The sequence below is a fragment of the Oncorhynchus masou genome, unplaced genomic scaffold (assembly GCF_036934945.1).
Source record: "Oncorhynchus masou masou isolate Uvic2021 unplaced genomic scaffold, UVic_Omas_1.1 unplaced_scaffold_2370, whole genome shotgun sequence".
Lineage (NCBI taxonomy): Eukaryota > Metazoa > Chordata > Actinopteri > Salmoniformes > Salmonidae > Oncorhynchus > Oncorhynchus masou.
The window spans coordinates 771-22,500 of NW_027008829.1; the positions used below are offsets into that span (position 1 = coordinate 771).

Sequence of the window (21,730 nt, forward strand, 5' to 3'; positions counted from 1 at the left end):
CTGTCCTCTCCCCTGTATCTCTCCAGACAGGTGAAGGACTAGTGTAGTCTGTATGTTATCTAACTGTCCTCTCCCCTGTATCTCTCCAGACAGGTGAAGGACTAGTGTAGTCTGTATGTTATCTAACTGTCCTCTCCCCTGTATCTCTCCAGACAGGTGTTAGGACTAGTGTAGTCTGTATGTTATCTAACTGTCCTCTCCCCTGTATCTCTCCAGACAGGTGTTAGGACTAGTGTAGTCTGTATGTTATCTAACTGTCCTCTCCCCTGTATCTCTCCAGACAGGTGTTAGGACTAGTGTAGTCTGTATGTTATCTAACTGTCCTCTCCCCTGTATCTCTCCAGACAGGTGAAGGACTAGTGTCGTCTGTATGTTATCTAACTGTCCTCTCCCCTGTACCTCTCCAGACAGGTGAAGGACCAGACTAAGACGGTGGCCCACCTGAAACATAAGGAGCAGGTGGAGAAGAGTAAGAACGCCCAGCTGGTGCAGGAGGTCAGGAAGAGAGAGGACAACCTCAACGAGAGCTCTCAACACGTCAAGGTGAGAGAGGTGTGTGTTTCTCTTGTTCCCTCCATCTCCACAACATCACTGTCTGTCTGATGATGTGTGAAGGCTGTGTACCCTTTTTGGTTCTAGGTAGAACCATTTGTGTGTGTGTGTGTGTGTGTGTGTGTCCACAGAGGGTTCTACGTGGAACCCAAAAGGGTTCTACGTGAAACCAGATAGTAATTTGTTTCTAAGAGTGTAGAGGCCTCATTGTAGAACAAACATTTCTTTCTCCTCCACCTCTCTCTCATTTTCTCCATCATTATTTTTCTGTTTGTCGTTCTCTCACCCTCTCTGTCCTCTCCGTCCTCTCTTTCCTATTTGTCCTCTCTGTCCTCTCCGGTCCTCTCTTTCCTATTTGTCCTCTCTGTCCTCTCTGTCCTCTCTGTCCTCTCTGTCCTCTCCGTCCTCTCTGTCCGCTCCTTCCTCTCCGTCCTCTCTGTCCTCTCCGTCCTCCGTCCTCTCTTTCCTATTTGTCCTCTCTGTCCTCTCTTTCCTATTTGTCCTCTCTGTCCTCTCCGTCCTCTCTGTCCTCTCTTCTCTGTCCTTTGAAGCCTGCTCTGGTTCCTCATTTGAGAATATCTGCGATTCCTCTCAGGTAAAATGGGCGAATCAGGTTCCTGCTCCCAAACCGCCCAAACCGCCCCCTCTCCTCCCCCTCTCCTACTCCCTCACCTCCTACTCTCCTACTCCCTCACCTCCCCCTCTCCTACTCTCCTACTCCCTCACCTCCCCCTCTCCTACTCCCTCACCTCCCCCTCTCCTACTCCCTCACCTCCCCCTCTCCTACTCCCTCACCTCCCCCTCTCCTACTCCCTCCACCTCCCCCTCTCCTACTCCCTCACCTCCCCCTCTCCTACTCCCCCTCACCTCCCCCTCTCCTCCTCCCTCACCTCCCCCTCTCCTACTCCCTCACCTCCCCTCTCTCCTACTCCCTCACCTCCCCTCTCCTACTCCCTCTCCTACTCCCTCACCTCCCCCTCTCCTCCTCCCTCACCTCCCCCTCTCCTACTCCCTCACCTCCCCCTCTCCTACTCCCTCTCCTACTCCCTCACCTCCCCCTCTCCTACTCCCCCACCTCCCCCTCTCCTACTCCCTCACCTCCCCCTCTCCTACTCCCCCACCTCCCCTCTCCTACTCCCTCACCTCCCCCTCTCCTACTCCCCCACCTCCCCCTCTCCTACTCCCTCACCTCCCCCTCTCCTACTCCCCCCACCTCCCCTCTCCTACTCCCTCACCTCCCCCCTCTCCTACTCCCCACCTCCCCCTCTCCTACTCCCTCACCTCCCCCTCTCCTACTCCCCCACCTCCCCCTCTCCTACTCCCTCACCTCCCCCTCTCCTACTCCCCCACCTCCCCCTCCCCCTCCCTACTCCCTCACCTCCCCTCTCCTACTCCCCCACCTCCCCCTCTCCTACTCCCTCACCTCCCCCTCTCCTACTCCCCCACCTCCCCCTCTCCTACTCCCCCACCTCCCCTCTCCTACTCCCTCACCTCCCCCTCTCCTACTCCCCCACCTCCCCCTCTCCTACTCCCCCACCTCCCCCTCTCCTACTCCCTCACCTCCCCCTCTCCTACTCCCCCTCACCTCCCCCTCTCCTACTCCCTCTCCTACTCCCTCACCTCCCCCTCTCCTACTCCCCCACCTCCCCCTCTCCTACTCCCTCACCTCCCCCTCTCCTACTCCCTCACCTCCCCCTCTCCTACTCCCTCACCTCCCCCTCTCCTACTCCCCCACCTCCCCCTCTCCTACTCCCTCACCTCCCCCTCTCCTACTCCCCCCACCTCCCCCTCTCCTACTCCCTCACCTCCCCCTCTCCTACTCCCCCACCTCCCCCTCTCCTACTCCCTCACCTCCCCCTCTCCTACTCCCCCACCTCCCCTCTCCTACTCCCTCACCTCCCCCTCTCCTACTCCCCCACCTCCCCCTCTCCTACTCCCTCACCTCCCCCTCTCCTACTCCCCCACCTCCCCCTCTCCTACTCCCTCACCTCCCCCTCTCCTACTCCCCCACCTCCCCTCTCCTACTCCCTCACCTCCCCCTCTCCTACTCCCCCACCTCCCCCTCCCCCTCTCCTACTCCCTCACCTCCCCCTCTCCTACTCCCCCACCCTCCCCCTCTCCTACTCCCTCACCTCCCCCTCTCCTACTCCCCCACCTCCCCCTCTCCTACTCCCCCACCTCCCCCTCTCCTACTCCCTCACCTCCCCCTCTCCTACTCCCCCCACCTCCCCCTCTCCTACTCCCCCACCTCCCCCTCTCCTACTCCCTCACCTCCCCCTCTCCTACTCCCCCACCTCCCCCTCTCCTACTCCCTCACCTCCCCCTCTCCTACTCCCCCACCTCCCCCTCTCCTACTCCCTCACCTCCCCCTCTCCTACTCCCCCACCTCCCCCTCTCCTACTCCCCCACCTCCCCCTCTCCTACTCCCCCACCTCCCCCTCTCCTACTCCCTCCCCCTCTCCTACTCCCTCACCTCCCCCTCTCCCTACTCCCTCCCCCTCCTACTCCCCTCACCTCCCCCTCTCCTACTCCCTCACCTCCCCCTCTCCTACTCCCTCCACCACTCCCATGACCTCCTTTCCGTTCTCACATTGTGGTTTTTGGGCGGTTGGATAAAGGGATGAAGGGAGGTTTAGACGGAAGGGTGGAGGGATAGAGTGGGCTGCGTTCGTAGGAGAAATTCAACTGTTCGTAGCCGGTCAGGTTGTTATAGAGGGGAAGGAATTTACAAGATGTAAAAATATGTAGTGACATGAACCTATGAACCAGAACCTTCTAGAGCCACTAGAAACCAGTGAAACCAGAACCTTCTAGAGCCCACTAGAAACCAGCGAAACCAGAACCTTATAGAGCCCACTAGAAACCAGCGAAACCAGAACCTTCTAGAGCCCACTAGAAACCAGTGAAACTAGAACCTTATAGAGCCCACTAGAAACCAGCGAAACCAGAACCTTCTAGAGCCCACTAGAAACCAGCGAAACCAGAACCTTATAGAGCCCACTAGAAACCAGCGAAGCCAGAACCTTATAGAGCCCACTACAAACCAGCGAAACCAGAACCTTCTAGAGCCCATTAGAAACCAGCGAAACCAGAACCTTATAGAGCCCACTAGAAACCAGCGAAACCAGAACCTTCTAGAGCCCACTAGAAACCAGCGAAACCAGAACCTTATAGGGCCCACTAGAAACCAGTGAAACTAGAACCTTCTAGAGCCCACTAGAAACCAGCGAAACCAGAACCTTCTAGAGCCCACTAGAAACCAGCAAAACCAGAACCCAGAACTGTACAGCTAAATAAACACACAAACACCCTCCTTGAACATCACAGACACTTTGGTTTGACCCGGTCTGACCATGGTGGGTTGAGGGGCACCGGGTGGAAACTGGGCCCACCCTCTCATTAGTAAAAGGTGGTCTGAGAGAAACTTAATACAGTGATAATCCCTGGTCTTAGCTAGGTAGTGTGTGTGTGTGTGTGTGTGTGTGTGTGTGTGTGTGTGTGTGTGTGTGTGTGTGTGTGTGTGTGTGTGTGTGTGTGTGTGTGTGTGTGTGTGTGTGTGTGTTGTACCCTTCAGTCCATCAGGTTGTGTTACAGTACAAAGCTCCACCAGGGGATAGTTAGGGTGCAATTTGTTGCGCAGAAATAAACTCCTTTATAGTGCACTAGTTTGTACCAGTCCCCCTAGGCACTATAGGGTGCCATTAGGGACGCACCTGGAACACAGGCTGTTATTGTTCATGAGTCGTCATTGGGACAACAACGCCACAACGATCAGCCCCCACGTTGCTGTGGTTTCACTGTGTTCTCAGTCTGTCTTTCTCTCATGTCTCCTCAAGCCTCTATCCGTCCTCTGTTCTGGGTTTCCTTTCTGTTGTTATTGCTCATTGGGTTGGATGTCGGATATGCCTTTCCATCCTGGTCAATGACGTTCAGCACTGTGTGTGTGTGTGTGTGTGTGTGTGTGTGTGTGTGTGTGTGTGTGTGTGTGTGTGTGTGTGTGTGTGTGTGTGTGTGTGTGTGTGTGTGTGTGTGTGTGTGTGTGTGTGTGTGTGTGTGTGTGTGTGTGTGTGTGTGTGTGTGCTTGCTCAGCGTTGGTTCACATGCTGTGGTTAGAGTGAACCTCTTCATCCAAGCTGACAGTCCCTGCTGGTAATTCTGCGATACGGCAGACTCTCCCCCCTGTCTCCTCCTCTCTCCCCCTGTCTCCTCCTCTCTTCCCCAGCCTCCCTCCTGTCTCCCCCCTGTCTCCTCCTCTCCCCCCCTGTCTCCTCCTCTCTCCCCCTGTCTCCTCCTCTCTTCCCCAGCCTCCCTCCTGTCTCCTCCTCTCTTCCCCCGTCTCCTCCTCTCTTCCCCCGTCTCCTCCTCTCTTCCCCCGTCTCCTCCTCTCCCCCCCTGTCTCCTCCTCTCTTCCCCAGCTTCCCTCCTGTCTCCCCATGTCTCCTCCTCTCCCCCCTGTCTCCTCCTCTCCCCCCTGTCTCCTCCTCTCCCCCCTGTCTCCTCCTCTCCCCCTGTCTCATCCTCTCTTCCCCAGCCTCCCTCCTGTCTCCCCCTGTCTCCTCCTCTCCCCCCTGTCTCCTCCTCTCCCCCCTGTCTCCTCCTCTCCCCCCTGTCTCCTCCTCTCCCCCCTGTCTCCTCCTCTCCCCCTGTCTCCTCCTCTCTTCCCCAGCCTCCCTCCTGTCTCCCCCGTCTCCTCCTCTCCCCCCTGTCTCCTCCTCTCCCCCCTGTCTCCTCCTCTCCCCCTGTCTCCTCCTCTCTTCCCCAGCCTCCCTCCTGTCTCCCCCTGTCTCCTCCTCTCCCCCCTGTCTCCTCCTCTCCCCCTGTCTCCTCCCTCTCCCCCTGTCTCCTCCTCTCCCCCTGTCTCATCCTCTCTTCCCCAGCCTCCCTCCTGTCTCCCCCTGTCTCCTCCCTCTCCCCCCTGTCTCCTCCTCTCCCCCCTGTCTCCTCCCTCTCTCTCCCCCCTGTCTCCTCCTCTCCCCCCTGTCTCCTCCTCCTCTCCCCCCTGTCTCCTCCTCTCCCCCTGTCTCATCCTCTCTTCCCCAGCCTCCCTCCTGTCTCCCCCTGTCTCCTCCTCTCCCCCCTGTCTCCTCCTCTCTCCCCCTGTCTCCCTCCTCTCTTCCCCAGCCTCCCTCCTGTCTCCCCCTGTCTCCTCCTCTCCCCCCTGTCTCCTCCTCTCTCCCCCTGTCTCCTCCTCTCTTCCCCAGCCTCCCTCCTGTCTCCCCCGTCTCCTCCTCTCCCCCCCTGTTTCCTCCTCTCCCCCCTGTCTCCTCCTCTCTTCCCCAGCCTCCCTCCTGTCTCCCCCTGTCTCCTCCTCTCCCCCCTGTCTCCTCCTCTCCCCCCTGTCTCCTCCTCTCCCCCCTGTCTCCTCCTCTCCCCCTGTCTCCTCCTCTCCCCCTGTCTCCTCCTCTCCCCCCTGTCTCCTCCTCTCCCCCTGTCTCCTCCTCTCTTCCCCAGCCTCCCTCCTGTCTCCCCCTGTCTCCTCCCTCTCCCCCTCTCTCCTCCTCTCCCCCCTGTCTCCTCCTCTCCCCCCTGTCTCCTCCTCTCTTCCCCAGCCTCCCTCTTGTCTCCCCCTGTCTCCTCCTCTCCCCCCTGTCTCCTCCTCTCCCCCCTGTCTCCTCCTCTCCCCCTGTCTCCTCCTCTCTTCCCCAGCCTCCCTCCTGTCTCCCCCTGTCTCCTCCCCTCTCCCCCTGTCTCCTCCTCTCCCCCCTGTCTCCTCCTCTCCCCCTGTCTCCTCCTCTCTTCCCCAGCCTCCCTCTTGTCTCCCCCTGTCTCCTCCTCTCCCCCCTGTCTCCTCCTCTCCCCCCTGTCTCCTCCTCTCCCCCTGTCTCCTCCTCTCTTCCCCAGCCTCCCTCCTGTCTCCCCCTGTCTCCTCCTCTCTTCCCCAGCCTCCCTCCTGTCTCCCCCTGTCTCCTCCTCTCCCCCCTGTTTCCTCCTGTCTCCCCCCCAGCCTCCCCCTGTCTCCTACTCTCCCTCATGTCTCCCCCTGTCTCTCCCAGCCTCCCTCTGTCTCTCCCCCAGTCTCCCTCTCTCTCCCCCCGCCTCCCCCTGTCTCCCCCAGCCTCCCTCTGTCTCTCCCCTGTCTCCTCCCAGCCTCCACCTGTCACTCCCTGTCTCTCCCCCGCCTCCCCGTTTCCTCCTGTCTCCACCTAGCCTCTCCCCTGTCTCTCCCCTGTCTCTCCCCTGTCTCTCTCCTGTCTCTCTCCTGTCTCTCCCCTGTCTCTCCCCTGTCTCTCCCCTGTCTCTCCCCTGTCTCTCCGTTGTCTCTCCCCTGTCTCTCCCCTGTCTCTCTCCTGTCTCTCTCCTGTCTCTCTCCTGTCTCTCCCCTGTCTCTCACCTGTCTCTCCCTGTCTCTCCCCTGTCTCTCTCCTGTCTCTCTCCTGTCTCTCTCCTGTCTCTCCCCTGTCTCTCACCTGTCTCTCCCCGTCTCTCTCCTGTCTCCCTCCCCGTCTCTCTCGTGTCTCTCCCCTGTCTCTCCCCTGTCTCTCTCCGTCTCTCTCCTGTCTCTCCCCTGTCTCTCTCCTGTCTCTCCCCGTCTCTCTCCTGTCCCTCCCCTGCCTTCCCCTTGCCTCGCCCTGTCTCTCCATTTCTCTCCTGTCTCTCCCCTGTCTCTCCCCTGTCTCTCCCCATCTCTCTCCTGTCTCTCCCCTGTCTCTCACCTGTCTCTCCCCTGTCTCTCCCCGTCTCTCTCCTGTCTCTCTCCGTCTCTCCCCTGTCTCCCTCCCCGTCTCTCTCGTGTCTCTCCCCTGTCTCTCCCGTCTCTCTCCGTCTCTCTCCGTCTCTCTCCTGTCTCTCCCCTGTCTCTCTCCTGTCTCTTCCCGTCTCTCTCCTGTCCCTCCCCTGCCTTCCCCTTGCCTCGCCCTGTCTCTCCATTTCTCTCCTGTCTCTCCCCTGTCTCTCCCCTGTCTCTCCCCTATCTCTCCTGTCTCTCCCCTGTCTCTCTCCTGTCTCTCCCCTGTCTCTCCCCTGTCTCTCCCCTGTCTCTCTCCTGTCTCTCCCCTGTCTCTCCCCTGTCTCTCCCCTGTCTCTCCCCTGTCTCTCCCTGTCTCTCTCCTGTCTCTCCCCTGTCTCTCCCCTGTCTCTCTCCTGTCTCTCCCCTGTCTCTCCCCGTCTCTCTCCTGTCTCTCTCCGTCTCTCCCCTGTCTCCCTCCCCGTCTCTCTCGTGTCTCTCCCCTGTCTCTCCCGTCTCTCTCCGTCTCTCTCCTGTCTCTCCCCTGTCTCTCTCCTGTCTCTCCCCGTCTCTCTCCTGTCCCTCCCCTGCCTTCCCCTTGCCTCGCCCTGTCTCTCCATTTCTCTCCTGTCTCTCCCCTGTCTCTCCCCTGTCTCTCCCCTATCTCTCCTGTCTCTCCCTGTCTCTCTCCTGTCTCTCCCCCTGTCTCTCCCCTGTCTCTCCCCTGTCTCTCTCCTGTCTCTCCCCTGTCTCTCCCCTGTCTCTCCCCTGTCTCTCCCCTGTCTCTCTCCTGTCTCTCTCCTGTCTCTCCCCTGTCTCTCCCCTGTCTCTCTCCTGTCTCTCCCCTGTCTATCCCCTGTCTCTCTCCTGTCTCTCCCCTGTCTCTCCCCTGTCTCTCCCCTGTCTCTCTCCTGTCTCTCCCCTGTCTCTCCCCTGTCTCTCCCCTGTCTCTCTCCTGTCTCTCCCCTGTCTCTCACCTGTCTCTCCCCTGTCTCTCTCCTGTCTCTCCCCTGTCTCTCCCCTGTCTCTCCCCTGTCTCTCCCCTGTCTCTCACCTGTCTCTCTCTTGTCTCTCCCCTGTCTATCCTGTCTCTCTCCTGTGTCTCCCCTGTCTCTCCCCTGTCTCTACTGTCTCTCCCCTGCCTTCCCCCTGCCTCGCCCCGTCTCTCCATTTCTCTCCTGTCTCTCCCCTGTCTCTCCCCTCTCTCTCCCCTGTCTCTCTCCATCTCTCCCCTGTCTCTCCCCTGTCTCTACTGTCTCTCCCCTGCCTCGCCCTGTCTCTCCATTTCTCTCCTGTCTCTCCCCAGTCTCTCCCCTGTCTCTCCCGTCTCTCCCCTCTCTCTCCTGTCTCTCCCTTGCCCTCGCCCTGTCTCTCCATTTCTCTCCTGTCTCTCTCCTGTCTCTCTCCTGTCTCTTCCCTGTCTCTCCCCTGTCTCTCCCCTGTCTCTCCCCTGTCTCTCCCCTGTCTCTCCCCTGTCTCTCTCCTGTCTCTCCCCGTCTCTCTCCTGTCCCTCCCCTGCCTTCCCCTTGCCTCGCCCTGTCTCTCCATTTCTCTCCTGTCTCTCCCCTGTCTCTCCCCTGTCTCTCTCCTGTCTCTCCCCTGTCTCTCCCCTGTCTCTCCCCTGTCTCTCACCTGTCTCTCTCTTGTCTCTCCCCGGTCTATCCTGTCTCTCTCCTGTGTCTCCCCTGTCTCTCCCCTGTCTCTACTGTCTCTCCCCTGCCTTCCCCCTGCCTCGCCCTGTCTCTCCATTTCTCTCCTGTCTCTCCCCTGTCTCTCCCCTGTCTCTCCCCTGTCTCTCTCCATCTCTCCCCTGTCTCTCCCCTGTCTCTACTGTCTCTCCCCTGCCTTCCCCTGCCTCGCCCTGTCTCTCCCCTGTCTCTCCCCTGTCTCTCCCCTGTCTCTCCCCTGTCTCTCCCCTGTCTCTCCCCTGTCTCTCTCCTGTCTCTCCCCTGTCTCTCACCTGTCTCTCCCCTGTCTCTCTCCTGTCTCTCCCCTGTCTCTCCCCTGTCTCTCCCCTGTCTCTCACCTGTCTCTCTCTTGTCTCTCCCCTGTCTATCCTGTCTCTCTCCTGTGTCTCCCCTGTCTCTCCCCTGTCTCTCCTGTCTCTCCCCTGCCTTCCCCCTGCCTCGCCCTGTCTCTCCATTTCTCTCCTGTCTCTCCCCTGTCTCTCCCCTGTCTCTCTCCATCTCTCCCCTGTCTCTCCCCTGTCTCTACTGTCTCTCCCCTGCCTTCCCCTGCCTCGCCCTGTCTCTCCATTTCTCTCCTGTCTCTCCCCAGTCTCTCCCCTGTCTCTCCCGTCTCTCCCCTCTCTCTCCTGTCTCTCCCTGTCTCTCCCCTGTCTCTCTCCTGTCTCTCCCCTGTCTCTCCCCTGTCTCTCATCTGTCTCTCTCTTGTCTCTCCCCGGTCTATCCTGTCTCTCTCCTGTGTCTCCCCTGTCTCTCCCCTGTCTCTACTGTCTCTCCCCTGCCTTCCCCCTGCCTCGCCCTGTCTCTCCATTTCTCTCCTGTCTCTCCCCTGTCTCTCCCCTGTCTCTCCCCTGTCTCTCCCCTGTCTCTCACCTGTCTCTCTCTTGTCTCTCCCCGGTCTATCCTGTCTCTCTCCTGTGTCTCCCCTGTCTCTCCCCTGTCTCTACTGTCTCTCCCCTGCCTTCCCCCTGCCTCGCCCTGTCTCTCCATTTCTCTCCTGTCTCTCCCCTGTCTCTCCCCTGTCTCTCCCCTGTCTCTCTCCATCTCTCCCCTGTCTCTCCCCTGTCTCTACTGTCTCTCCCCTGCCTTCCCCTGCCTCGCCCTGTCTCTCCATTTCTCTCCTGTCTCTCCCCAGTCTCTCCCCTGTCTCTCCCGTCTCTCCCCTCTCTCTCCTGTCTCTCCCTTGCCCTCGCCCTGTCTCTCCATTTCTCTCCTGTCTCTCTCCTGTCTCTCTCCTGTCTCTCCCCTGTCTCTCCCCTGTCTCTCCCCTGTCTCTCCCCTGTCTCTCCCCTGTCTCTCTCCTGTCTCTCCCCGGTCTCTCCCCTGTCTCTCTCCTGTCTCTCTCCTGTCTCTCTCCTGTCTCTCCCCTGTCTCTCCCCTGTCTCTCCCCTGTCTCTCCCCTGTCTCTCCCCTGTCTCTCCCCTGTCTCTCTCCGTCTATTCCCTGTCTCCCCTGTCTCTCTCCTGTCTCTCCCCTGCCCTCCCCCTGCCTCGCCAAGTCTCTCCATTTCTCTCCTGTCTCTCCCCTGTCTCTCCCCTGTCTCTCCCCTGTCTCTCCCCTGTCTCTCACCTGTCTCTCACCTGTCTCTCACCTGTCTCTCCCCTGTCTCTCCTGTCTCTCTCCTGTCTCTCCCCTGCCCTCCCCCTGCCTCGCCAAGTCTCTCCATTTCTCTCCTGTCTCTCCCCTGTCTCTCACCTGTCTCTCACCTGTCTCTCCCCTGTCTCTCCCCTGTCTCTCACCTGTCTCTCACCTGTCTCTCCCCTGTCTCTCTCCTGTCTCTCTCCTGTATCTCCCCTGTCTCTCCCCTGTCTCTCCCCTGTCTCCCCTGTCTCTCCCCTGTCTCTCCTGTCTCTCTCCGTCTCCCCTGTCTCCCCCCTGTCTCTCCCCTGTCTCTCCCCTGTCTCCCCTGTCTCTCCTGTCTCTCTCCGTCTCTCCCCTGTCTCTCCCGTCTCTCTCCTGTCTCTCCCCTGCCTTCCCCTGCCTCCCCCTGTCTCTCCATTTCTCCCGTCTCTCACCTGTCTCTCTCCTGTCTCTCACCTGTCTCTCCCCTGTCTCTCTCCATCTCTCCCCTGTCTCTCCATTTCTCACCCGTCTCCCAACCTGAGGACACACTATACATGCCCCTGCTCTGGCCCTCCATCGCTCCATTTCTTCACCCCTCCAGCCCACCTTCCCTCCACCAGTGGGGCCCCACTCCTCCTGCCAAACCGAACCCAGCATTGTGCCTCTGTCCCTGGCCAAACTCAGACCGATCACTGGGTCTGATGGAGGCTTCATGGCCTCATGGTTCTGGGTCCAGTCTCCCCTCTGATATAGTCCAGGGGTTTGGCCCCGACCCTCAGGCATGTCTTTATGTCCTGTGTGTGATGGAGGCAGAACAGATTTGGAAAGATGACACCCGTTGTTCCATCGTTAGCTCAGTCTCTCCGAATGGGTTTGATGTTGGAGAGGGAAGGAGGAGGCCCAGCAAACCAAAATTGGTTCTGTAAAATTTCCCAGAACATTTGTGAGGTTGCGCAAATTTTCTCATAAAACAAAAACTGTCCAGTCATGGTGATGATTCTAGAATGTTTGCATAAAACATTTGCCTGATGTTGCAAGAATGTTCTGAGAACACATTTAACCTGTTCTTTAAAGGTTCCCAGAACACATTTAACCTGTTTTTTAAAGGTTCCCAGAACACATTTAACCTGTTCTATAAAGGTTCCCAGAACACATTTAACCTGTTTTTTAAAGGTTCCCAGAACACATTTAACCTGTTCTATAAAGGTTCCCAGAACACATTTAACCTGTTCTATAAAGGTTCCCAGAACACATTTAACCTGTTCTTTAAAGGTTCCCAGAACACATTTAACCTGTTCTTTAAAGGTTCCCAGAACACATTTAACCTGTTTTTTAAAGGTTCCCAGAACACATTTAACCTGTTTTTTAAAGGTTCCCAGAACACATTTAACCTGTTCTATAAAGGTTCCCAGAACACATTTAACCTGTTCTTTAAAGGTTCCCAGAATGTTTCATTAGGTTGTAGGAACAGTTCTGAGAACACATTTAACCTGTTCTTCAAAGGTTCCCAGAATGTTTCATTTGTTTGTAGGAACATTCTGGTGAGAGCATTGTGGGGACATTGCAAAATATATGTTCCCAAAACACAAAAACTGTCCAGTTGTGCAGATTATTCTAACATGTTTCTTTTATGGTACAAAAAACATTCACCTGATGATACAAGAATTATCCCAGAACACATTTTGTCTGTTGTCTAAAAGGTTTCCAGGATGTTTATTTAGGGTGTGGTAACATTGTGGGGACATGGCAATAGATACAGTGCCTTCAGAAAGTATTCACACCCCTTGAACTTTTTCCATATTTTGTTTTGTTACAGCCTGAATTTAAATTAGATTAAATTGAGCATTTGTGCCACTGCACTCCACACAATACCCCATATTGTCGAAGTGGAATGATATTTTTTGAAAATTTAACAAATTAATTAAAAATGATAAACTGAAATTTCTTGAGTCAATAAGTTTTCAACCCGTTTGTTATGACAAGCCTAAATAAGTTCAGAAGTCAAAATGTTCTTAACAAGTCACATAATAAGTTGCATGGACTCTGTGTGCAATAATAGTGTTTGACATGATTTTTTAATGACTACACAAACAATTATTTGTCAGTCGAGTAGTGAATTTCAAACACAGATTCAAGTTCAAAGACAAGGGAGGCTTTCCAATGCTTCGCAAAGAAGGGCAGCTATTGGTAGATGGATAAATAAAAAAATATCATGGTTGAGTTATTAATGACTCTTTGGATGGTGTATCAATACTCCCAGAGTCTCTACAAAGATACAGGCGTCCTTCCTAACTCAGTATCAATACTCCCAGAGTCTCTACAAAGATACAGGCGTCCTTCCTGACTCAGTATCAATACTCCCAGAGTCTCTACAAAGATACAGGCGTCCTTCCTAACTCAGTATCAATACTCCCAGAGTCTCTACAAAGATACAGGCGTCCTTCCTAACTCAGTATCAATACTCCCAGAGTCTCTACAAAGATACAGGCGTCCTTCCTAACTCAGTATCAATACTCCCAGAGTCTCTACAAAGATACAGGCGTCCTTCCTGACTCAGTATCAATACTCCCAGAGTCTCTACAAAGATACAGGCGTCCTTCCTAACTCAGTATCAATACTCCCAGAGTCTCTACAAAGATACAGGCGTCCTTCCTAACTCAGTATCAATACTCCCAGAGTCTCTACAAAGATACAGGCGTCCTTCCTAACTCAGTATCAATACTCCCAGAGTCTCTACAAAGATACAGGCGTCCTTCCTGACTCAGTATCAATACTCCCAGAGTCTCTACAAAGATACAGGCGTCCTTCCTAACTCAGTATCAATACTCCCAGAGTCTCTACAAAGATACAGGCGTCCTTCCTAATTCACTGTTCTGAAATGACGCACTCGAAAATGTTATATCAGTCAAAAATGTCAAATTCCCACTTTATGCTACAAAACCAACTTTATAAGAGGTTTTAAAAATAGGTTCTATTTGACCAAAACATTCTGTGACATAGTAAGGCTTCGTTGGCAGAATAGATGGATGCAGTTCAATGCACGATTCATATAATTTACCAAGACATCTCTTCATAGTCCAACAAATATGACAATCAGGTTGTAAATTACAGCTGGTACGTTGGTTGGTTGCCGCTTTCAGCCATTCGGGACACTGTTTCAGTTGAAATGACTCAATACCTTCGACAAAAACAGATGCATGTAACTATGGCTGGGAAAGTCACAACAATCAAACTAGCGAGGGGCAATGACAACAAGTCAGTCATCACGTGTCTAATAGGCGTATCTGTTTATGTCGCTGTTTATTTAGCAAGCTAAAAACATGGAGCCTAACGTCAGCTAGCTAACTAACTAGCTGCTGGGAGGTGGTCATGTCATTGGACGGGTGGATGAGTTTTTGGGGGGGGGGGGGGCAAGTTCCCATTCAGTTGTCAAAACGTGGGTTGAGAGAAGCATGCATTGGCAGGCAAGCACTTGGGCTCCCGAGTGGCGCAGCGGTCTGAGGCACTGCATCTCAGTGTTAGAGGCGTCACTACAGACACCCTGGTTTGAATCCAGGCTGTGTCACAGCCGGCCGAGCGTCATCCAGGTTAGGCCGGTGTAGGCCGTCATTGAAAATAAGAATTTGTTCTTAACTGACTTGCCTATTTCAATGAAGGTTCAAAGTTAACAAAAATTTCACCATCATTTATCAGTGCAATTTTGACGGCCAATTACAAGCTGGAAAAGTTTGAGAGGGTTTATCTAATGTTCCCTGGTTAGATTTGAGCTCTTCTCCCTCTGGATAACATTAGTTGTTGATCTTGTTGTTGTACATAGGGAACTGAGGGAGAGCCTACCTGTTCATGGTTGGAAGAGGACTCCTGTGGTATTTACATATTTGCAGAAATCCATTCAGGTGTATTTTGGGGGCTTTTGAAGAATCCTTTCTCATGATCTAAAGTCACACTGTTGCTAATGACTGTAGACACACAGTCCAGTTCAAAGTGAATGATGTCGGTCCCATGTGGAAAATGGACTTATTTGCATATAGGCCTACTGTAGCTCTGATTGGCTGTGGCACACCGGTCTGTGTCGAGTCCGGTTCTGGACAAGGCTGACACATTCTTATTTGGGTTTATTTACTGCAGTGTTTATGAATTGTCCAAACGCACAGCCGCTTTCCCCTTCCATATTGCTATAGAATTATCATCAATGCCTTCCGTCATTCCCAAGCATTGTATGACAGAATGAAAGCGTGAAAATGACCATATCAGTGTCAGAATGTGTCCATCAGATGCACATCTCTATTCCCAGTCATGTGAAATACATGAGAACATTTGCGGCGACCTAACGAATGTTCTGGGAACCAAAAAAGAACCAATTTTGGTTTGCTGGGAAAACATCACTGGTACATTGTTGTTGTTAAAAACACTCTCAATGTCTTTGGGATGATATCATCCTAATGTTAGATAAAACCCGAACTAGAACCTAATGGAATCTTAGCTAATGTTCTGGGAATGTTCCTGGTTTGCTGCGGGGTTTGATCGGTTAGACCAGGACACCATTAGTTGGCGAGAGAGCAATACTCCTCTGCTTCGTCCTTCATTCTGTCTTTCCTCTTCCCCCTCCTCTGCCACTTCTCCCTCCTCTGCCACTTCTCCCTCCTCTGCCACTTCTCCCTCCTCTGCCACTTCTCCCTCCTCTGCCACTTCTCCCTCCTCTGCCTCTTCTCCCTCCTCTGCCTCTTCTCCCTCCTCTGCCACTTCTCCCTCCTCTGCCACTTCTCCCTCCTCTGCCACTTCTCCCTCCTCTGCCACTTCTCCCTCCTCTGCCACTTCTCCCTCCTCTCCCTCCTCTGCCACTTCTCCCTCCTCTGCCACTTCTCCCTCCTCTGCCACTTCTCCCTCCTCTGCCACTTCTCCCTCCTCTGCCACTTCTCCCTCCTCTGCCACTTCTCCCTCCTCTGCCACTTCCCCCTCCTCTGCCACTTCTCCCTCCTCTGCCACTTCTCCCTCCTCTGCCACTTCTCCCTCCTCTGCCACTTCTCCCTCCTCTGCCACTTCTCCCTCCTCTGCCACTTCTCCCTCCTCTGCCTCTTCTCCCTCCTCTGCCTCTTCTCCCTCCTCTGCCACTTCTCCCTCCTCTGCCACTTCTCCCTCCTCTGCCACTTCTCCCTCCTCTGCCACTTCTCCCTCCTCTGCCACTTCTCCCTCCTCTCCCTCCTCTGCCACTTCTCCCTCCTCTGCCACTTCTCCCTCCTCTCCCTCCTCTGCCACTTCTCCCTCCTCTGCCACTTCTCCCTCCTCTGCCACTTCTCCCTCCTCTGCCACTTCTCCCTCCCTCTCCCTCCTCTGCCACTTCTCCCTCCTCTGCCACTTCTCCCTCCTCTGCCACTTCTCCCTCCTCTGCCACTTCTCCCTCCTCTGCCTCTTCTCCCTCCTCTGCCACTTCTCCCTCCTCTGCCACTTCTCCCTCCTCTGCCACTTCTCCCTCCTCTGCCACTTCTCCCTCCTCTGCCACTTCTCCCTCCTCTGCCACTTCTCCCTCCTCTGCCACTTCTCCCTCCTCTGCCTCTTCTCCCTCCTCTGCCACTTCTCCCTCCTCTGCCACTTCTCCCTCCTCTGCCACTTCTCCCTCCTCTGCCACTTCTCCCTCCTCTGCCACTTCTCCCTCCTCTGCCACTTCTCCCTCCTCTGCCACTTCTCCCTCCTCTCCCTCCTCTGCCACTTCTCCCTCCTCTGCCACTTCTCCCTCCTCTGCCACTTCTCCCTCCCTCTCCCTCCTCTGCCACTTCTCCCTCCTCTGCCACTTCTCCCTCCTCTGCCACTTCTCCCTCCTCTGCCACTTCTCCCTCCTCTCCCTCCTCTGCCACTTCTCCCTCCTCTGCCACTTCTCCCTCCTCTGCCACTTCTCCCTCCTCTGCCACTTCTCCCTCCTCTCCCTCCTCTGCCACTTCTCCCTCCTCTGCCACTTCTCCCTCCTCTGCCACTTCTCCCTCCTCTGCCACTTCTCCCTCCTCTGCCTCTTCTCCCTCCTCTGCCTCTTTCTCCCTCCTCTGCCTCTTCTCCCTCCTCTGCCACTTCTCCCTCCTCTGCCACTTCTCCCTCCTCTGCCACTTCTCCCTCCTCTGCCACTTCTGCCTCTTCTCCCTCCTCTGCCTCTTCTCCCTCCTCTGCCTCTTCCCCCTCCTCTGCCTCTTTCCCCTCCTCTGCCTCTTCTCCCTCCTCTGCCTCTTTCCCCTCCTCTGCCTCTTCTCCCTCCTCTGCCTCTTCCCCCTCCTCTGCCTCTTCTCCCTCCTCTGCCTCTTCTCCCTCCTCTGCCTCTTCTCCCTCCTCTGCCTCTTCCCCCTCCTCTGCCTCTTCCCCCTCCTCTGCCTCTTTCCCCTCCTCTGCCTCTTCTCCCTCCTCTGCCTCTTCCCCCCCTCTGCCTCTTCCCCTCCTCTGCCTTCTCCCTCCTCTGCCTCTTCTCCTCCTCTGCCACTTCCCCCTCCTCTGCCTCTTCCCCCTCCTCTGCCTCTTCTCCCTCCTCTGCCTCTTCTCCCTCCTCTGCCTCTTCCCCCTCCTCTGCCTCTTTCCCCTCCTCTGCCTCTTCCCCCTCCTCTGCCTCTTTCCCCTCCTCTGCCTCTTCTCCCTCCTCTGCCACTTCTCCCTCCTCTGCCACTTCTCCCTCCTCTGCCACTTCTCCCACCTCTGCCACTTCTCCCTCCTCTGCCTCTTCTCCCTCCTCTGCCTCTTCCCCCTCCTCTGCCTCTTCCCCCTCCTCTGCCTCTTTCCCCTCCTCTGCCTCTTCTCCCTCCTCTGCCTCTTCTCCCTCCTCTGCCACTTCTCCCTCCTCTGCCTCTTCTCCCTCCTCTGCCACTTCTCCCTCCTCTGCCACTTCTCCCTCCTCTGCCACTTCTCCCTCCTCTGCCACTTCTCCCTCCTCTGCCACTTCTCCCTCCTCTGCCTCTTCTCCCTCCTCTGCCACTTCTCCCTCCTCTGCCACTTCTCCCTCCTCTGCCACTTCTCCCTCCTCTGCCACTTCTCCCTCCTCTGCCACTTCTCCCTCCTCTGCCACTTCTCCCTCCTCTCCCTCCTCTGCCACTTCTCCCTCCTCTGCCTCTTCTCCCTCCTCTGCCACTTCTCCCTCCTCTGCCACTTCTCCCTCCTCTGCCACTTCTCCCTCCTCTGCCTCTTCTCCTATCTCTGCCAGCGCCTAAAACGAGCCTCTCACGTTTCACCCTAATTGCATAGGTGAACAGGGAATGGGAATTACGAGGGATGTTTTTGCCTTTCTCACACTCATAAGCAGTACAGTAAAGCCACATTCAGGGCAGCTGCTGTTTACTTTGGAGCTGGCTTTAGGTGGCCAGGAGAATGCCTGTCTCCAGTCTCCGGTCCCTCAGCCCTACAGCCAGACCCAGACCTGGGGCTGAGGGGTCCTCGAGGCAGGCGCCAGGCTGGAGGCTTCGACTGACCAACCAGAGTTCAGAGACTATTAATCCACCAATTAGACATTAGAATGGAAGGAATAACCTCTCATTTGGCTGCCATGGATACAGCTAGACTGGGCGTTGACCTGAACAGAACAGAGTTCTAGAATATAGAATACTCTCAGGGTTATCTAACAGAACAGAGTTCTAGAATATAGAATACTCTCAGGGTTATCTAACAGAACAGGCCCAGAGTTCTAGAATATAGAATACTCTCAGGGTTATCTAACAGAACAGAGTTCTAGAATATAGAATACCCTCAGGGTTATCTAACAGAGCAGGCCTAGAGTTCTAGAATATAGAATACTCTCAGGGTTATCTAACAGAACAGGCCCAGAGTTCTAGAATATAGAATACTCTCAGGGTTATCTAACAGAACAGAGTTCTGGAATATAGAATACTCTCAGGGTTATCTAACAGAACAGAGTTCTGGAATATAGAATACTCTCAGGGTTATCTAACAGAACAGAGTTCTAGAATATGGAATACTCTCAGGGTTATCTAACAGAACAGAGTTCTAGAATATAGAATACTCTCAGGGTTATCTAACAGAACAGAGTTCTAGAATATGGAATACTCTCAGGGTTATCTAACAGAACAGAGTTCTAGAATATAGAATACTCTCAGGGTTATCTAACAGAACAGAGTTCTAGAATATAGAATACTCTCAGGGTTCTCTTACAGAACAGGCCCAGGGTTCTAGAATATAGAATCCTCTCAGGGTTCTCTTACAGAACAGAGTTCTAGAATATAGAATACTCTCAGGGTTCTCTTACAGAACTCTGGTATTTGTTTCTTTCATCTTCCTCTAAAAGGGTATTTGGTTCCTTGACCTTGGGCTCCACCTGCCTTGCTGTCTCCTCTCTTTCCTCCTCCTCTTCTCTCTCTCTTTATCATTTTCATTCAACCCTCAGTTGGGATAAAAAAAGAAAAAGAGCATTTTTCTTCTTTATGTCCTGGATTCTTTTAAACTTCAGAGACGTTTTTCCTTTGGCAGCCGAGCACAGAGAGACAGACATGCCATATTTACACGTGTGGAGTGAATCATATACCCCCCTCCATCCCACCACCCTCCTCCTCTCCACCCAACCACCCTGACAGATTGAATATCGACAGATTGAAGAAATCCGCGCTTTGAGAACAGAGAGAGGGATGGAGAGAGAGAGGGGGAGGGAGGGACAGAGGGAGGGAGAGAGGGACAGAGGGAGGGAGAGAGGGACAGAGGGAGGGACAGAGGGAGGGAGAGAGGGACAGAGGGAGGGACAGAGGGAGGGAGAGAGGGACAGAGGGAGGGAGAGAGGGACAGAGGGAGGGACAGAGGGAGGGAGAGAGGGACAGAGGGAGGGAGAGAGGGACAGAGGGAGGGAGAGAGGGACAGAGGGAGGGAGAGAGGGACAGAGAGAGAGGGAGAGAGAGAGAGCGAGGGAGTGAGGGAGAGAGGGAGGAAGGGAGGAAGGGAGGGAGGGAGAGAGGGAGGGAGGGAGGGACAGAGAGAGGGAGGGAGAGAGAGAGAGAGAGAGAGGGAGTGAGAGGGAGGGACAGAGAGAAGGAGGTAGAGAGAGAGAGGGAGAGAGAGAGGGAGCGAGAGAGAGAGTAGGATCAGATGACTGTGAATGTGGAAAAATAAAGAGGAGAAAGAGAAGATGATGGTAACAGAGCTGGATCAGAACAGACCTGTTTTACAGCGTTGGGTTAGGGACCACACCTTTTACTGTGCGGTCGGTGGCGATAGATTCCCAGCATGCATAGCGGTGAGCAGGCCCCATCCAGAGTTTTCCGCAGCCACTCATCAGACAGGCCGCAGGGTTCGACCTAACACTGCACAATAGTAATATTCCCAGTAATGTAACCACTACCCTGACAATACCAGCACCAGGCTCAACCAACCAAGATACTTCAGGACCACACAGAGATGGTGGAGAGAGGAAGAGGAGGAGGAAGGATGAGAGGGAGAGAGAATATGTCTGACTGTCACGTGAGATAGAGCATTTATTTCCACCGATAACAGAAGAAGAATGTACCAGGGTAAAGTTGAAGAAGGCACAGAGAGCTATCCCACTGTTAGCTAATCTATCTATGACTTCTGTGTGTGTGTGTGTGTGTGTGTGTGTGTGTGTGTGTGTGTGTGTGTGTGTGTACGTGTACGTGTACGTGTACGTGTGCATGTTTTCCTATAAATTTCTGTGAAGTAAGTTCTCCCCCCATGTCTCCCCTACCCCTAGGGAGAAGGAGGGTGGGAGAAGGAGAGAGGGAGGGAGAAGGAAAGAGAGCGGGGGGGCGAGAGAGGAGAGCATCACCACAGATTGTCCATTATATTGAGCAGATACTCAAGTGGCCACTCTAACAATTAAAATGAATGTCTTCAAAAATGAAATTCAATCGAGAGGAGGCAAGATCAGATGGGACCATTCTAGCCAATGAGAAAACAGATAAGCATGTGAACAACAGGCACAACTCGGGCAGGCACAACTCTGATATAAATTTTCTCAAAGTTGCCAGGGTGTCACATGTCCTACTGGTATCAGTATACTCCTAACAGGATGTGACATGTCCTACTGGTATCAGTATACTCCTAACATGATGTGACATGTCCTACTGGTATCAGTATACTCCTAACAGGATGTGACATGTCCTACTGGTATCAGTATACTCCTAACAGGATGTGACATGTCCTACTGGTATCAGTATACTCCTAACAGGATGTGACATGTCCTACTGGTATCAGTATACTCCTAACAGGATGTGACATGTCCTACTGGTATCAGTATACTCCTAACAGGATGTGACATGTCCTACTGGTATCAGTATACTCCTAACAGGATGTGACATGTCCTACTGGTATCAGTATACTCCTAACAGGATGTGACATGTCCTACTGGTATCAGTATACTCCTAACAGGATGTGACATGTCCTACTGGTATCAGTATACTCCTAACAGGATGTGACATGTCCTACTGGTATCAGTATACTCCTAACAGGATGTGACATGTCCTACTGGTATCAGTATTCTCCTAACAGGATGTGACATGTCCTACTGGTATCAGTATACTCCTAACAGGATGTGACATGTCCTACTGGTATCAGTATACTCCTAACAGGATGTGACATGTCCTACTGGTATCAGTATACTCCTAACAGGATGTGACATGTCCTACTGGTATCAGTATACTCCTAACAGGATGTGACATGTCCTACTGGTATCAGTATTCTCCTAACAGGATGTGACATGTCCTACTGAAAAAAATCCCTTTGCTTGGTGAGCAAAAAAATACAAAACATGGCAGATTTTGGGCCCAATTATCCCTCTCGCTTCGCCACTTCCCCTCTGGCATCACAAAGCCAAATGACTCACAGGCAAGTCACCAGAGGTCATTGTCCCATTTTGAATCCCTCAAATCCATTTGAATCCCTTAACCCAAACCCCCAAAAGTGTTTTGGACTACAGCAGTCCCAATAGTGTCTGTGTTTTGGACTACAGCAGTCCCTATAGTGTCTGTGTTTTGGACTACAGCAGTCCCTATAGTGTCTGTGTTTTGGACTACAGCAGTCCCTATAGTGTCTGTGTTTTGGACTACAGCAGTCCCTATAGTGTCTGTGTTTTGGACTACAGCAGTCCCTATAGTGTCTGTGTTTTGGACTACAGCAGTCCCTATAGTGTCTGTGTTTTGGACTACAGCAGTCCCTATAGTGTCTGTGTTTTGGACTACAGCAGTCCCTATAGTGTCTGTGTTTTGGACTACAGCAGTCCCTATAGTGTCTGTGTTTTGGACTACAGCAGTCCCTATAGTGTCTGTCTTTTGGACTACAGCAGTCC

At 54.0% G+C, this 21,730-nt stretch overlaps 1 protein-coding gene across 1 annotated transcript in view; it reads left to right on the forward strand.

Moving 5' to 3' along the window:
- Positions 1 to 407: 407 nt before the first annotated feature.
- The window catches only part of LOC135533413 (ELKS/Rab6-interacting/CAST family member 1-like), a gene marked incomplete at both ends in the record, with an annotated part of 50,884 nt that continues 29,561 nt past the window's right edge, over positions 408 to 21,730 (forward strand). The window contains one exon of the mRNA XM_064960746.1: positions 408 to 543. Within this exon, the coding sequence (XP_064816818.1) occupies positions 408 to 543 (136 nt within the window). The remainder of the gene's footprint in view (positions 544 to 21,730) is intronic.